Source organism: Etheostoma cragini, chromosome 7 (assembly GCF_013103735.1).
Source record: "Etheostoma cragini isolate CJK2018 chromosome 7, CSU_Ecrag_1.0, whole genome shotgun sequence".
Taxonomy (NCBI): Eukaryota; Metazoa; Chordata; class Actinopteri; order Perciformes; family Percidae; genus Etheostoma; species Etheostoma cragini.
The window spans coordinates 11,113,665-11,130,926 of record NC_048413.1 but is presented as its reverse complement, the minus strand read 5'-3'; the positions used below and the strand labels follow the sequence as shown (position 1 = coordinate 11,130,926).

Genomic DNA, 17,262 nt, shown 5'->3' with positions numbered 1-17,262 from the left:
CTTTGTCTTCACTGGCTTCAGTCCAACAATAGCAGGGAGGTCTGGCACACAGTGATCAGTCATCCCCCCCCCTCCCCGGTGTATGCCCCCCACCTCTCCTCACTGCTTGGACTGGTCCATTTCGCATCTGAAAAAATCTGATAGTTGGAGAAGAGTTCTTCATGCCAGAGACTGCTGTATCCTCAGCACACAGAGTACTGTAGCTCCTGGATCGCCTAAGGTAATGCTTTCTGCTATGTTTTCTTCTTGACCTCATTAGGACTGATGCTGGGACCTCTTCCTCCAAGGAAATTTCTGTTGCCTCTTTCAAAAGTACTTATGTGTTGTGTAGATGAGCATGCATTTCTTTCTGTTTACCTTTTTTTTTAAATAATCAAGTCCTTGCCTAAAACAACATGCAACCATAGTCCTAATAATCCAGTTAAGATATTAATTTTAAATATATCCTATTTGTCAACAATGCCTTTTGATTTAGTGATTCATCTGATTGTTGACATGATATGTATTATATATACAATATTTTTATTTTTTCCAGATAAGCAAATGGATGAGAAAGAGCTGAGTGATCCCCTGAATAACGTAACTCTCATTAAAGGTAACCCAGCTGTATTCTTTTGTGAATGACTTTGCTATTCTGCTGTTCAAATGGCTCTTACCTGACACAGCATATCATATCATAACTGACGATGTGAAGAGAGAAAAAAGCATGAGTCACAGTTACAAAGAGTTTCTGTGCCTATAAGAGAAGTTTGGTTGGCTTTAGAGCTCAGAGTGCTGTAGGTGGCCTTGTTTTAGAGGCAGATTTCTCTGGTGTCAACAGCTTATTAGAACATGGAGCCTCTTTGCTCGTAGGGCATTTCAGCTGACTGTGTTAGGGCCATTTAGAGTGACCTAATAAAAGAGATTGCATAATGTGCGTTACCAAGAACTTAAAAAATCAACGAGGACCTTCATGAGAAAATGTGCACGTTATTAGTGAGCGAATCAATTTTGCATGATGAATGAATTTGTAATGCTACCCTGCCCAGTATGTAGGCAGTACAAAGCAAACAGTGTCCTCACGACAACAGCATCTCAGTCCTTTCTAAATGATAAGGATATTTCTCATTTCTATAGTCAGTGAAATGATATTGATCCTGGCACTTTAATCAGCAGGTTTATGGAGGCTCGCTGAATACTGTGGATATTTAGTAGCGAGCAGTGCTAACCCTGCGATTCCATTTAAGAGCGCTGTCACATTCATTGGGAAGGAAACCGACAGAGGGGAAAGATAGACCATGATGGCTTTAGCCTTCAGCACTTGAGCTAAAAAAAGACTTTCTCCTACATTTTTTTCCCTTGTCGTCACTTGAGGCAGTGTGATGCTCAATATCCCCTAACTAGTCAGAGAGATATTTTTACACACAGGCTAATCTCATCATTTGTCAGGTGTCAGTCTGTTACACTAAGACAGAATGGCCATAATATCGAATGTTACTAAGGACAACATGTTGGACACCCTTATCTGAAATGCTCTCTTCATCTCGGGCTCCCCAGACGACATTCATCTTTCACACAAACACAATGCATAGGAAGCCCACTCACATTCTGTCCATCCCTCATACATATGCATGCACGAGGGAACACACAACCTCATACAAACATGCTGGACAGAGCACTGCCCGCCCATCCTTTGTCTGGCACATAGCACAGTGGTCATGTGCCTGAGTCAGAGGGTGCCACCAGCCTCCAGCAGTCGCTTCATACCCTTTCATTTTATATATTTATTTCAGCAATGCATCTGGCAGCACCATCAACAATTAACGTGTGTGTATTTGACCATTTGTACAGTATGTTTAAGCAGCTGTGCATGCCAGACACAATGAAATCACAGTTTTCACGACACATGCATCATTTCAAGGCAGCCTCAGTCCACTAATGTGTCCATTTATGGTGCACATGCTTGACCTGCCCTGACTCTTGTTTTTGCCTCTGCCAAATGTTTGGTCTGAGATGAGGTCATCTCTTTTCATAGCCATGGTAGATTAGGGGATTGAGATATTCACTGGGAATTGCAAAGCCCAACTATTTGTGGAGCTTGTTTCCACCTCTAGGAAACACAACAGACCCTTGACAACGTTGGGTAGTCTATTCTCTTTGTGTATTGTTTACAGTTATTTTCTGTTAACAAGCAATGTAGATGTGCCAGAGAGTTGTTTGTTCCCCTGTTAATGGACAATTTGAAATGATAGCTTGGATTTAAAAAATGCAGATAATGCAGTAGTTTCTATTTCTGGGTTAGCAATTAATTTATGTAATAGTCCCATTTTAATATCTTGGGAAATCAGTAGTATGTCAGCCCTGGTTAAATATTTGGGACTGAAGCAACATTATAATGGTGAAACTTTGAGTTATCCTTCTATTTTTACAGAAGTGAATTGCCATCATTACTGCCTGATGTTTCATTAGGGTTTAACTTAGATAACAGAAGATAAGACCCTTACAGCTGGATACTTTCATGTTAGGATACACAATCTTCTAATCTGGATGATAATTCTGTTGTGTATTTCATTGTCAGATGATCTGACCCGGTCAAATATGGGGTCCTCTGGAGACTCCGAGAAAATGATCCAGCACTTGAATGATGAACTTCGAGAAGCCCAGGAGCTAGCTAATACTGAGAAACACAAATGCATGGAGCTACAAGGTAAAAATACAAATGATGGTTTGATGTTAGATACACATGATTTACTTAATAATAAATGTAATCGTATTTTGTAGGTATCCTGCAGGAAGAAAGAAAAGAAAATAAGCAACAAGCTGATGAATCTGCAAAACAGATCAAACATCTTCAAGGTACATCTTTGTGTTTTGCGGATTGAATTGTTTTTTCTATTTAAAAACGTCAATATTACTAATCCAAACGCTGACCCTGGTTGTGACAGGCCAGCTGCGGCAGCTCCAAGATGAAGCGGGCATTCTCAGAGAGCAGATAGAGGTTTTTTCCGGTTCACATGATGAGCTACAAAGTGCACGTGACGAGGTGAAGGCTCTGAAACGTGCCCTGGAGGCAGCCACTGCTGAGCGGGACCATGACGTTGCCACTATCCAGACCAACCTGGTGGCCGCCTCGAAGGATCTGGAAAAATGGCGTCAGACTGCCAACAAATATGAGCGTGAGGTTGACAATCTACAGCGTGACCTTCAACAACAGAGCAAGCAGTGGCAGAAAACTGCAGAAATACAAGGTACCACATGGTGAAAATATGATAATAGCCAGTAAAAAAAGAAACTGTATGTATCTGACACGGTAACAACATATTTTTTCAAACATGTACACTAGTCTGTCCAAGCACACAGAAAATCTAACTTGATCTGTTAGATAATTAAGAAATGCTGCTCAAAAAATATTTAAAAATATATTTTTGTTTGTTTGTCACAGCCAGTGAGCTGCAGTCAATGCAGGCGGAGTGTAATGGCTTACAGAAGGAGTGTTCTGTCCTGCGAGCTGAAAAACAAGACACCCTAAATAAGCACCAGAAGGAAAAGAGTGGTCTGCAAAATGAGTGTGCTTCCCTCAGGGCTGAGAAAGAGGAACTCCTCAAGGCTCACCAGAATGAAAAGGGCAACCTGCAGAGTGACTGTGCATCTCTGCGCTCTGAGAAAGAGGCAATGCTGCAGAGACAGCAGCAGCTGGAGAAGGACCTCGCCAGGTCAGTGCACTGAGCTCAGCCTCACCCCCAGCATTGTGCTTCCTCTGTCTTATTTGCATGACTCTGCTCTAACATGTTTTGCTACACAGTATACCACACACTTCTCTCTGTGTAATCCTTCACCTATTGAACTTAAGCGTTGTTTTGTTTCTGGTAGTTTGCGTGCCCAGAATGCTGAGCTGAGCAACAACCTCAAAGCCCTAAAGGGATCCCAGCAGGAGTCGGAGAAGAGGCTGGCGGCCCTGCAGCTCCAGCACCAGCAGGATAGCACCAAGCTGCAAACCCAAATGGAGGAAGCTGACAGTCACAGCAAGGCTCTGCAGAGAGAGGTTTGTTCTCTAAACTAAAAAGACCAGCAGATCAACTAAAGTGGCAACCATAATTCTACGCTCAAACCTGACAGTAACCCCTTGTTGCCATTCAGTCTGTTTTCCATCTTGCGACTGATGCAACAGAAATAGTTCTATTGTAAGCAGTGCAGCTGTCTACATAAGGCTGCACCAGTTACTGCCCCAAATGCCCAAAGGATTCCAGTCTATTTATTGTCCACTTACACCAAAAGGTAAATGATGGTGTTGATCTATGAGATATGTCATACTGTCCCAATAGCACAGCAGCACTATTGCTGCTGTGCTATTGGGACAGCATTTCCTCCTTATCCCGTGTGAATACTGTCAGGAGGACTGCAGCAGCTGCTGCTTTACACAGCCGATGTTTACTAGGTGTTTCCTACATGCACACTCAACAAGGGGTAGAAGTTCTCACAAATAAAATCACAATGTAATGACACACAGAACCATGAAATGAAATTAAACAACATCAAGAATCCAGTATGCATAGCCAGTATGTTATGATACTATGGCATCCCTCCAGTTCATCACGCTTTGTTTTGAATTAAGGTTTTTATGTTCACATGAAACTCTGCTATGAAATGGTGACATCTAAATATGTCACCATTTGGTCTATACAATAATAACACTGTTTGGTTATTGTGTAGGAGCTCCATTAATGACAACATTTCTACTCTAAAATACTTAATAATTACAGGCACTTGTCCTTTTATCTGCTATTAAACAGGGCTTCCCGTGTCATAGGTTGCTTTAGTAATTTATTTGCACCTTAACATAGTGTGTTGCCTTGTTCAAAATCACTTAAATCATGGGAATAACGTTAAATGTACAAATGGTGGGATTGGGACATGGTGTGATACATTTATAAGAATGTCAGCAGCTCTCTGTAGTCCATGTTATCCAATTCTTTTTCTTTTTATTCTGGTCATCAGCAACTGTGTTTAACACCTGGAGTGTAGGCTGATTAAAGAGATTTCTCTCCTATGCCTAACAGTAAGGCTACATTTCGTGTCCCTGAGAATTTTACCCAGTTAGGATTGAGCTTTAATTTTAAGACAACTGACAAACAGGCCCTGAACCCATCACCTACTGTGGTTTTCACTGAGCCTTACCCAGCTTAGGACACAAAGCAAACGAACCACACCAGAATTTCAAGTAAAGTGAGACCTCTTTCAGCAGCTCTTCCTCACCCCTCTCTGTCTGCATGTGAAATAACAGCCAGTGAGAACGCTCTCTCTCCCTCTGAAGTTACTTGTAATAGGCCAAAGTCTGGTAGCACTATTAACAATTAACAACAGAGGTGCAGCAGTGTAGATTTTAGTAATCTGCAAAACTGTACTTTTCAGTGTACTGAATCACTGGGATCAGTTCACTAAAAGATTTGTTCACCAAGTCATTCTTGCTTTACCAGAGCTTTGACTGTAGAAGTCACTGAACTGAACCACATCTTAATGTACAGTCTGTGATTTGAACGTTGCGTTTAGGTCAAACAAAGTGGTTATAATAAACCCAGAATTGAATGGATTTTTTCAGAGAGGGATTCAGTTCAGTTTGTTCACCCAAGGGACTTATTCTTTTGAACACCTTTTGTGAACGACACAACACCTCTGCTTATACAATACAGTACACTGAAATGTTATTATGGAATTTTGCCCAATGATGACATAAAATACTGCCCACCACAGCTTTAACGGCTTCCTCTAATGCCTTGTAGAAAACTACTACTACAACTACTACTGGGTCTAAACAAATCTGTCTTAAAGTGATAGCAAAACTCCAGGCTTCTTTCTCCTAACAAAAGGTTGTGAAATGTAAAGTATTTTCCAGTTTGAACAGCGCTGAGGTCACTTGCTGTCGGCAGTGGCACGCTGCTGGATGTTCCCAGTCAGGTTTAGCAGGCTGGATGGGAATGTGTCTGCCACTGCTGTGACACTCAGATAGGGACACTGTTGAATCGCAGAAAGCAGAGATGATCCTTAACCACAAGTCATTTATCCCAATGTGTTGTGGATCTTTAAGTCACTGAATGAAATTAGAAACTGAGCGCTCTCACAATTGCCTTTGCTTTTCCTGTAAAGCCCTTAGAGAACAAAGCAAAACCTAAATTAATCACTGATACTCACATTAACAACCTCCGGCCCCATCATGCTCCCTTATTAGCCGAATGTATCCTGTACATATATTAAAGTGAAAGTAACTTGTCTTGTGATTAAGTTAAATAAATAATGATTTGTTTTCTGCAGTATGAGGAAGCTAAGATGGAGCTGTCAGACCTAAAGGACAAATATGAGAAGACCGTGCAGGAAAAACAGTTGCTTACAGATGAGTTTGAGGAGTGCAAAGCCAACATGAAGGAGTTACAGGAGAAAGGGACAAAGGTGAGTGCTAGTCTATCATACACTAACAAAATCATTTATAATTGTTTGACAATTAATATATTGAGAGAAGCATAAAGTGTAGATATTATGATCTGCCGTGAAGTTAAAAAGCAGACCCATAGCTTTGCGTAAGAAGCAAACATCTTCAGTTGTTTTGGTTTAAGAAGCATGAGCTTTGCTTCAGACTTCAGCAGCATTTGTTTTATTTTGTGAAATATCTCCAGACATAACAAGAATCTTTTTTTAAGATTCGCAATATTTATACATATTTGTTTTTATCTAAGCAGCGCACCTACTTCCCTGTACTCATCCGCTGTTGCTGTTAGACATTTACAGCCGCGTTTGACTAAGATTTTTGTAAACACCAATTACAAACACCGACTACTGAATGAAAGGTTTATTATTAATAAAGCTACGCCCAACTAAATTATGTCCCGCTGCAGTTGATTACTGTAATATCCCTTCCCTTCTGTAGACATCCCAATTGCTGCCTGTTCAAGCCATAGTCATCGGCCTTATCCTGGCTTTGCTGTATTGGTGCTTCGGCGCATTGTGGTAGTAAGGTACACATTACTCCTGTCAAATCAGCCTACATCTTTCATTCTCATCAGTGTCTTTTAGACCATTGCATGACTTAATCAGATTTTCCTCAATCCCCAAAATGCCTTCCATGGGGGAAACTCCCAAAAAATCCGTTGTCTCAGACACTCTAACCTCTCTTATCACACAGTTCCAACATCTGACATCTGTTTGTCTTGTCTGGATGGCTAATGCTTAACAAGTGTTTCTCTTAGTTGGTTTGGTTGGGCTTATCTTTATCTGAAAGAGCTGTTTTTAACTCGCCTTCTCTGTGTACTGCATTGGTTTCATCTGCAAGTTCCTTCCGTCAAAGCTTTGGCAATCCTATGAGCGGTTTCATGTGGTCATGCTCATGTTTACATTTCTGTGTCACCGCTTGTTTCAGAAACCATGGGTGATCTGGGGGCCTGTGGCTGCTGTGGTTCTAACAGCTGTTGCTGCTGCCGTGCTCTTCAGGACCTGAGGGCAACATACACACACACACAGACACACACACACAGGTGTGAATCCATATTTGTTATCAGATTCTTCGGTTCTGAAACTGAAAACCATGCCCCCTTATCATATCTGCACTATTAATTAGGAGGGCTCCTACTTAACACTGTTTCAATTTTAAGATGCTCTATTTTAGATGAGAGAATTGTTAATAAAAGAAGGTCAGTTTTGTGTGCAAATGAATAAGTTTGTTTGTATTATTACTTGAAGGAAACCTAGTTGGGGCCGTTCTTCTGTTTACTATCATTACTTATAGGAATATCCATTAATGAATGTAAAGATACGCTGCACACTTAATTAGTAAAAAGAAATATGATGATGATATTTTAGATGGATCACCTGAAGTTTAAATCTCCCTAAATGTAACACATCTCTGTAACTGTCAGAATAATAAATATTGTCACAGTAATTCAGCCCCTAATTGAGTGCATGATGACTGCCCTAGATACATAACAATATCACTGCTACGATTTTGTTATCAATATCAATGAAAATATGGGATTTTTCAGGACCGTTTTGGACACTTCTGAGCAACCTGAACCTGAAGTATTTCTGTTTAGCATTAACAATAATTCCAGGAGAATGTTTTATTTATTTTATGATAATTGAAGCAAAACAGCCACAACTGAAATATGTACAGTAAGTATTCAATTCCTGTGTGATTCTTGCCTTTGCTTTCCATTGAAGGTACAGTTGCTATAGACCATGAAGTTTATCCACCAGCTGCTGTTCAACATATCACTTTATCGGCCACTCTGATTCAGTATTGCACAGCATTGTTGTGCCAATTAAAACACAAGTTAGCTACAACAGACATTTTATTGATAATTGCAATTAACCGCAGACTGCACATCACTTGTTTACCAAAGGGAATTCAGCAGTATATAACACAACACAATACAATTTAAATGCATGCCAATTAGTATATTTTATCCCACCCTACCACAAGAAGCTGGCACTATACTTCAAATATCATGTTTTTTAAACTGATACAACACTAATCTTCACTTGTAGGAAAGCCCAAAACAAAATTTACTTGTGGTTGTGAATTTAAATGTAATAGAATTATTTCTCAAATTCTAACAGTGAATATGTATCTTTGGAGTTGCTTTATGATGAATTGCACAGTTTCTTGTAAATAAGTACAAAATCTATGTACTTTAAAAAAGATGGAAAGATGAGTTTCTTGCGTTGGAACTTTATAAATAACTGCACTAAAATGTGACCTCAATTAAAGATCCTAACCTCATAACTAAACCTTTTTAGTCATTACACAAGCAGGCGGTTACTGAAGCAACCAAGTTTTATGAAGATGACTTTAGAAAGAGCCTCTGCTACTGTAGGTTTGATTTATTCTGATCTGCATCATTGCAACCTTGCAGAGGAACACTGAGAGCTTACAGTATATCTGAGGTAAGCTATTCTTGTGTGTTCATTTAAGGTAGGGAATGAGAACTGTATTTGCAGAAATATTTTTGCTTCTACCCTCAAAATAATTAGTTCAGATAGATCTTATTCCATATTTACTGTTTTGCACCCTTTTAATTGCTCCCAGACAGCATTCAAAGAAGCTGGTTGATGCTGACAGCAGGGAGTGTTTTCCTCTGAGGAAGGTTTTCTCAGGTGATCACAGCAATTGCATCAGCAAGCCAACAATGCACCGTGGAAACTGACTGAGCATAACAACAGCATCCACAGTGGTGCTAGGAAGACATGCAGTGTGTGGACAAATTTCTAATTTGACCTGACAGAAAGACCCACGGCTGAGCCACAGTAAGATGAAGATATATGGCAGATGGGGCTGTTGGTACATGGTTTGGGACTTTCTGAAACAGAAGATGCTCAGGCTGGTGTTAACGTGTGGGTCAAAGAAATCATGTTAACACGCTCAGTTAGCTGCTCCAGAAAAATACCATAAAATCAACATAAATACACCTCGTTGTGGTTCCAGGATTCCGCCATTTACAACTGGAATCACATGTGATTCTTAGAGACTTTTAAAGTGTTGAATCAGTGTTCAGTTTTCATTTCCAGGTTTTTTGTATACACACCAATTTTATATTTTGTAAAGGTTAATTACATCTGGCAATCTTTTCTCGAAGGGAGACAGTTTACATGAAAGTCAGTTTATTAGTCATGAGCATTACTAGTCAGTTGTGAAAACTGTCGTGTATCTCCTGTGGCTCTGGAAATAGCTTTCCTAAGTTTGAAAAAAATAACCCTGATGATGGCATAGTGACGTTATCATGGCATAGTAATGTTATCATGGATAACTTGGCTTGGTGTAATTGGTGCAGTAACTGCAACAAGAGAAGAACATTCCACACTGGAGTTGTGAGGTTTGAATTAAATGTGTATTCAGGGGACGTGGAGGTGCTAATCCTAATGCAGCTGAGTTACAACATGGGAAATGGAGGATTCCCATGATGTATGATTGTTAGAGCGTGACCCATGCTAGGAACTAAAAGTCAGGATAACTTGGCCTCTGATTCTAATTTTTTTTTCTGATTCAATTTTAACTTTTCTTTTTTTCTTTTTTTTAAATCTGGCTCTTGTAAGACCTCAACTTTATGGATGTCTGACATAATATTACACAATTTATGACATGAGATAATGTGACTACTGACTGTGGTGGCCTTCACTTCTGATTGAAGATTACAGGGTGAAACACAGTGCAGTCACGCCCTTTGAGCAGGGAGACCACAATGATGGTCTGTGGAAGAAGAAGCAGTATTTTTTCAACAGGATGAGAAACAAATTGCTAAATTTAAAATTTTTACAACATCCATAAGGTCATAGTTCGTGAGGGACTCAGGCTGTCTGAGGGGCAGGGGAAATTTATTTTTTTACATGGCACCATTGCACTGAAAGTTTTCTAGCCCGTAGGGCAGCATTATGTGGCACTGCTCCCATGTTTTCTCAATTTTAGGGGCCACCTTAGGGGGCTATTCATTCCGTTTTCTCCACTGGACGGGCACCATAGATGGCATTTTATCATTTTTGTCTACCAAACTGGCATCCAAGCGGGCTCTTCTGCTGCGCTTTTTATAAAACATGGCCCTCTCCCCATCAGTCTCCAAAAGAAATGAATGACAGCATGACCATGCATTGTCCATCATGACACATCTGATCTTCATATATTTAGTTATGTTTTTTAGATTATTTTGGGCATTATTAGGCATTTATTCAACAGGACAGCTGAAGACATGAAGGGGGAGAGAGAGGGGAGAGTGACATGCAGCAAAAAGTTGCAGGTCGGAGTCAAACCTGGGCCTGCTGCGTTGGTAAAGTAAACCTCTATGTATGGCCGCCCAATCTACCAACTGAGCTATCCAGGCACCCTGATCTTCATTTTTGTGACGTGAGCAAATTGAGAACAGTCTCTTTGTCCTATACAAACCCAAATATGAGAACCATTCCCACGCAAGGCGAGCCTCTGCCTCTCTACAGGGTTGCCGTGTCCATTTGTTCTGCTCTAGTTTGTATGTAGGTCATCTGTAGTGGACCAAAGATGCAGCAAAATGGCAGCTGCACACTGCATTAGATGGTGTTGTTTTACAGTATAATAATGATTGATGCTGAAATCCTTTTTACACAGTGTGAAGAGCTTAAGGATTATAACTTTCAACATGTAGCTGATACATTCCATACACCCCCACCCCAACCCCTATTCATGAAATGTAACTTATTGTCTGCTCATAGTTGTGATACACAGGCTTTTGCTTTTCTGTTTTTGTATCTATCAAATAAATGGGCCAGCACATGCAAAAACACTGGTATGGACCATTAAATAACACAATTTAAGTCATTTTAATAAACAGAACACACCAGGATCTACTGCCTCTGGAGGGCAGTGCATGTTACATGTTGATCAGTTCTGTTTCAGTCAAGGAAACCTCAAAGTGCCTGTAAAAAAAGGTGTAAGACAGATATGTGTAGTTCATAGCTGAATCAGAGGTCCCTATACATATCATTTGAAGCTTCCCTGTCATCCCAAGCAGAGCTAATGACGTCTCCCACTCTGTAGATGTCATGACAACCATTGGTCTGTGGTATAATAACACTCTGATATTAACTACATACTCCAAACAGGGGACACTCCATGATCTGCCTCTATTATGACACCCAGTGGTAAGGTTTGGACTTGTGGATGTATGTGAGAGATCTGCCTCATTCAAACTAACAGTGGAGACACATCCAATGACTTACTGATGCTCATTTGATGGAAGGTGCTCAAAGTCACACATTTGCCCATCAGTGACGTACAACCTTTTCTCTAGCATTACTGGTGTTTACTGTTTCTCCGTTCCAGTCATTCAGTTACAATGGAAGTTTCCAGAAAGACAAATTCACAGTGATACAGTTTCCATCCCAAAATGAGCTCCTAATTATTATTCATACATCACACATTTACATAAATGTTCAGAAATCAAAATGGTCAAAACCATAATTCAAAACCTTTGCTCTGTTGGCATCCAACATCAAACACTGACACGTAAAACCTGGTAAACACAATAAAAACATAATCAAGATGAACTGGAATAGAAGCTTGATAAAGGTTTATTGTGTTCACTTTACTGACTGTAGCTGCTTATGATGTTGGTATATTGTTTAATTCACAGTGGCTGTCCCATAGATATGAATGTTCGCTGACAGTGTACTGCCTGGACTCAGTCAGAAGCAAAGTCTGGCCTGAACGTTCACTTTAAAAGATTGATCGAATAATGTAGTGTCCCGGTTCTCCCCAATGATGAGTAATAATCAATGAGTTTATCCAGAGCAAACATAATCTGCCGCAACTAAGTGCGCTCCACAGGGATTTTATTAAGTATCAGAAAGATAATTTGACTATTTATATGCTTTCAACACATCAACAGCAGCCTGAAAAAAGAAAAAAACTAAAGTATTGTCATGCTGTAAAACTTCATCAACCGAATCACAGCAATCACATGTGTCTGCCTGTTACACAACAAACAAGGAGGGGGAAAAATCATCTGAAAAGTAAGTTTTTCAACAACAAAAGGCTTATTATGGCATAAAGATATGTTTTATATGCTATTTTGAGTTATTTATTAATCTCAACAAAGCATTGTATGAATACTGACTGTTCCCCTCCCCCCGGCAAATGCTCATGAGATACTGCATATGTTGTAAAGTGAGTGTGTTCATGTGTTTTTTTACGGAGCCATGGCGGCTGATCTGGATGTGGTGAACTTGTTCATTATTGCGGGGGGAACACTGGCTATTCCCATCCTGGCCTTTGTTGCATCCTTCCTCCTCTGGCCATCTGCACTCATTAAAGTGTATTACTGGTAAGGTCGATCATTGTGTTGTTCTGCTTTTTACTTTTTATGTTTACTACCTGATGTGAATTCCTTCTTATGAGCCAGAAATAAATTACAGATGTACTGATGACAAAACGTGCCTCTAATCAAAATACATGTCATTTCCTTTCATCTTCTTTTTATGAATAGTTTTTTATTACCTGTTTCCAGTTTATTACTTTACAATAGAATAGAATAGAATGCCTTTATTGTCATTATACACAAGTACACAGTATATGTGCAATGAGTTTGAAGCCATCCCTTTACAGTGTTGACACAAAATATAAGATAACGATATAAAATATCAAAAATATCAAAAGTCAAAAACTTTAAAAATGTGAAAATGCAGAGAAAAATTAAAAAAAGAGGGTGGGGGAGGGGGGCCTGGTGCAGTCCAGAGAGCCACTGTATACATATATAAAATAAATACACATTGTGTGAAAGGAGATACGTATAAACAAATAAATAAATATTGCACAGTAATGAAATGGAATGGTTAAATATTAAACATTGCACTTTCTGAGATTGCACAGATTCCAGTGACCTTTGAGGTATTATATATATATATAACAGTATATTGATGTTCATTGAAGCTATATGATGTTTACATTGAGTTAAATAATCAAACCCAAGACTCCATGTTTTTTATGGCTGCACCAGTCTTTTAAATAGAACAAAATCTTCATATCTTTTTCATATCATAGCATTATTTTATTCACCGATCCCCCTCAGTCTGGGTTTGGATTTGAACATTGTTTGTTTTGTTGTTTACTTAAATATTTTCCAGACATGTGGGTGTTACATTAAAATTGAATTGAAAAAGTGTAAAGGTGAATGTGACATTTGAACACTAATTATGTAAAAGTGCATGTCAAGTCCATTCTTTATAAAGCCCAAAATCTCACATTTGCATCAACATGAAACCCTTAATGTATCCGAGCAGTAACATAAAAAAATATGCTCAATTTTGTTTAAATCCAAGCCCATTAACATTTGGCTTGAATTTAAATAGCACTTGCCTGTGTGTATAAGCTCAGACAAACCTGCTCCTCTTCAGGTACTGGAGGAGGACTCTGGGCCTAAAGGTGCGCTACGCAGACTGCGGTGGTTATCGCTTTTGTTACGCCTCCAGAGGAAAGCCTGGGATGAGACCCTCCATTTTGATGCTGCATGGCTTCTCTGCTCACAAAGACACATGGCTCACTGTTGTCAAGGTCAGATGATCTACATAATTAAACAAAACAGTTGGGTACTATGAACAAATGAGACTAACAGATTTAATCGAAATAAAGATTAAACTTCAAACTTGACATTTTTGAACATAGAAACATAATTAAATCAAACGTCCAGGTGTTTTCATTCCCGTGTCCAAAATTTGCTCATACTGAACTGGTCAAAATTTCAAATTTGGACAACATCCAAAGGAATGAGCTGTCAATCAGACCTCTGTCTAATGAGTCAGTCGCATGATTGAAAAAAAGCAAAGTTCAGTTGAACATTGGACATCTGAATTTGTGAAAAATCGAGTTCTTGAAACTGGAAATATCAAAGAGGGTAATAAAAACCATATAAAAACTTACATTTTCCAAAGTAACACAGTTTAACGATATAAATTCAATTCCAATTATTACAGCATTGCTTGGCTGTCATGCATACATTCACAGATTTAATAATTTCTCCCTCCTACTGCTCTAGTATTTACCAAAACATCTGCACATTGTGTGTGTGGACATGCCCGGTCACGAGGGAACAACACGCACCAACACAGAGGACTACTCCATTCAGGGGCAGGTCAGAAGGATCCATCAGGTACACTAAAGAAAGAGAAATTACAAATATAAGAGTGCATTTGTCAGGTACCTAATTTATCTTTCCGTTGAAAAAAACGTTTTCATCTCTCGTTGTTCTCAGTTTGCGGAAACCATTCGATTAAACAGGAAACCTTTCCATGTGGTGGGAACCGCCATGGGGGGAAACGTAGCTGGGGTTTACGCAGCCTGCTACCCCTCAGACATCTGTAGCATCACTCTCATTTGTCCAGACGGTCAGCCACTGTGTGTTTCTGACATTTCACTTGATCTCCAGTTTGTCTTTAAAAGTCACATTATACTGATTATAAAGAATTACAAGACATGACCTGACATGATAATGAAACACACACACACACACACCTTTTTATTTGTCTGCTTTGTTTATTGTTTCAAACAAGATATAAGTATCCTTCATCCCTTTCTAATCAGAAAACACTTATTTTTATTCTTCAGGTATAAGACACCCATGTGAGACCAAATTTGACAATCATCTGCAGGACCTGAAGCACAGCAATTACACATTAAACATACCACTGATCCCTACTACACCAGAGGAGATGGAGGACATGTTCAGACTTTGTTCTCATGTTCGCTTTAAAATCCCTCAGCAGGTCAGGTCCACACTTGAAAATAAAATCATTATGGATTTAACTTTGTATGCATTCACAGTGGATGATATTATTCACTATATTAAATGTTTCTGTTATTTTAATACGGCTGCTGTTTACACATGTGCTGTCAATTTTAGATTCTGCAAGGACTGGTAGATGTTCGGCAGCCTCACAACACATTTTATGAAGAAGGTTGGTTCACAAAATTCTTTCCATGTAAGCGTGCAGCATAGTCCATTCTGGTGAATTTGTTTCTTCTTTTTTTTATTAGTATTTATGGAGATTGTTGCTGAGACATCAAGATATGCCTTACAGGAGCACATACATCTGATCACTGCACCTTTACAAGTGATTTGGGGCAAAAAGGACCAGGTAATGTATGATGTTCAAATAAAAAGTGACTCAGCAAAGCCTGTATAAATACAGTGATTACCAGGCAGCGTTTGCTTCTAAACTAAGAATCCCGGGGCTGTGTATAAACTTGTAACTTGAAGGTTTCTCTAGCTTCTCGGGTCTGTAGAAACTTCAGTCAGTGACAGTCACATATCTACATAGGTATGATAACTGTCCTGTATTTGTCCAGGTGGTGGATGCCTCTGGAGCTACAGTCATTGCAGAGCTGGTGCCTGGATGCAGAGTGGACCTGCTGGAGAACTGTGGACACTCTGTGGTGATGGAGAGGCCTTGTAGGACAGCCAAACTCATCCTGGAGTTCATCATTTTGCAGCAAGATGCCAGGGGTGGCACCAAGAAATCTTCCTGAACTAGACTTGCAAAAAATATCTTTCCACTGCAATGCTTTACATGTCCCTTGTACGTGACATGCATATTTAAACAGATGTCTAGCTTCAAAAAAATGGACAGAAAACTCTGTCCATTCTCTGACAAACACTCTATGTCTCTAGAGTGTTTTACATTTCTTAGAAAATATATCGCATTTAATTTGTAATGTATACTGCATCATGATAATAAAAGTCCCATGCATTTACCTGTATGTAACAGTGTTCGGACTCGGTATGTGAATGTATTAATGCAGAGGTGCTTGTGGTTGCACCAGGGCCTCCTCCCCTCCACCCTCATCCTTGTGTGCGCAGTTTTGCTCCAGCCTGGAGCTGAGCACAGCCCAGCCCAGCTGCCCGGACTGCCAGCTCGAAACATCCCTGACTGTCTGGCTGCACCGTTAAATACCAACCGCAAGTCGCTGTTTCTTGACAAAAAAAGACAAATAAGCAAGAAAGCGAGTCGGTAAGGCTTTGTTCTAACGCATATGTTACTTCCTGCTTGTCTAATTGAGATCCCGGCGTCAACCGTAGTAACATCAGTTAACGTAAACGTCTCGTGGACCGCTAGCTTTGTTAGCTCGCTAGCTAGCAATTAGCTAGCAGGCTATAAACCCTTTCCGCTGTTGTACCGTACTGGCATTGTATTTAACGCAACGTTAATGTTAGCTACATATCTTAGCACAGCAAAGCTGTATTCACATCCGTTGACATCATTCATCTTTTAAAATCTGTTTTGATGGCTACTTTTTACGCTAGCCATCACACAAACATTAGCTTGCTGGCGTCAATAGCCTTCACCACCTTAACGTTATTTGAATTCGCAGTGTGGTTAAAAAAGCTGGGCAATTTACAAATGTGAATTAATGTGGTTATAATAATAATAATAATAATAATACATTTTATTTAAAGACGCCTTTCTTGGCACTCAAGGACGCCGCACAGGGAATTCATAAATTAAGAACAGCAAAACAAATACTATACAACAGCAAAACAAATACTATACAACAGCAAAACAAATACTATACAACAGCAAAACAAATACTATACAGCAAAACAAAACAAATACTATACAACAGCAAAACAAATACTATACAGCAAAACCAAAACTATTCAACAGCAAAACAAATACTATACAACAGAAAAACAAATACTATACAACAGAAAAACAAATACCAATACTATACAATAGCAAAACAAATACTATACAGCAAAGCAACAGAAAAGGCAGAGCAACAGACAT

General features: G+C 39.5%; 3 protein-coding genes across 7 annotated transcripts in view; all 3 read left to right on the top strand.

Annotated features, from left to right (window-relative positions):
• The first annotated feature begins 37 nt into the window (after window positions 1-37).
• slmapb (sarcolemma associated protein b) lies at window positions 38-14,991 on the top strand. 4 transcript variants are annotated; one of them, XR_004657246.1, is made up of 11 exons: window positions 38-220; window positions 536-595; window positions 2,558-2,686; window positions 2,761-2,835; window positions 2,925-3,227; window positions 3,422-3,692; window positions 3,850-4,021; window positions 6,286-6,420; window positions 6,896-6,983; window positions 7,385-7,497; window positions 14,972-14,989. XR_004657246.1 is itself a non-coding variant. In XM_034876456.1 (10 exons), the coding sequence occupies exons 2-9, from the start codon at window positions 544-546 to the stop codon at window positions 7,460-7,462; spliced, it is 1,215 nt and encodes a 404-aa protein (XP_034732347.1). In that variant the 5' UTR covers window positions 38-220; window positions 536-543; the 3' UTR covers window positions 7,463-7,497; window positions 14,972-14,991. The 4 variants fall into 4 exon arrangements, 3 of the variants coding, with proteins under 3 accessions (XP_034732347.1, XP_034732345.1, XP_034732346.1); XM_034876456.1 differs by lacking the exon at window positions 6,896-6,983 and having other exon boundaries at window positions 14,972-14,991; XM_034876454.1 differs by lacking the exon at window positions 14,972-14,989 and having other exon boundaries at window positions 7,385-7,915.
• On the top strand, window positions 12,034-16,231 carry abhd6b (abhydrolase domain containing 6, acylglycerol lipase b). Its single transcript, XM_034876464.1, has 9 exons — window positions 12,034-12,497; window positions 12,677-12,806; window positions 13,876-14,032; window positions 14,514-14,627; window positions 14,730-14,862; window positions 15,083-15,240; window positions 15,378-15,432; window positions 15,512-15,612; window positions 15,824-16,231. Exons 2-9 carry the CDS (start codon window positions 12,682-12,684, stop codon window positions 16,001-16,003), a joined length of 1,023 nt encoding a protein of 340 aa, XP_034732355.1. The 5' UTR covers window positions 12,034-12,497; window positions 12,677-12,681; the 3' UTR covers window positions 16,004-16,231.
• Window positions 16,232-16,277: 46 nt separating this feature from the next.
• The window catches only part of kctd6b (potassium channel tetramerization domain containing 6b), a 4,342-nt gene continuing 3,357 nt past the window's right edge, over window positions 16,278-17,262 (top strand). The window contains exon 1 of one of the 2 annotated variants that reach the window (XM_034876470.1): window positions 16,278-16,485. The gene's annotated coding sequence lies outside the window, so the exon portion shown is untranslated. The remainder of the gene's footprint in view (window positions 16,486-17,262) is intronic. The other variant, XM_034876471.1, reaches the window with a different exon arrangement.

Excerpts from the sequence above, each read along its gene's own strand:
- slmapb (XM_034876454.1), top strand. The coding sequence starts at position 544 with ATGGATGAGAAAGAGCTGAGTGATCCCCTGAATAACGTAACTCTCATT. Across the intron at positions 3,228-3,421 it reads GAAAACTGCAGAAATACAAG|CCAGTGAGCTGCAGTCAATG; the intron begins GTACCACATGGT and ends TGTTTGTCACAG. Across the intron at positions 6,421-6,895 it reads TACAGGAGAAAGGGACAAAG|ACATCCCAATTGCTGCCTGT; the intron begins GTGAGTGCTAGT and ends TCCCTTCTGTAG.
- abhd6b (XM_034876464.1), top strand. The coding sequence starts at position 12,682 with ATGGCGGCTGATCTGGATGTGGTGAACTTGTTCATTATTGCGGGGGGA. Across the intron at positions 15,433-15,511 it reads CAACACATTTTATGAAGAAG|TATTTATGGAGATTGTTGCT; the intron begins GTTGGTTCACAA and ends TTTTTTTATTAG. Across the intron at positions 15,613-15,823 it reads TTTGGGGCAAAAAGGACCAG|GTGGTGGATGCCTCTGGAGC; the intron begins GTAATGTATGAT and ends GTATTTGTCCAG.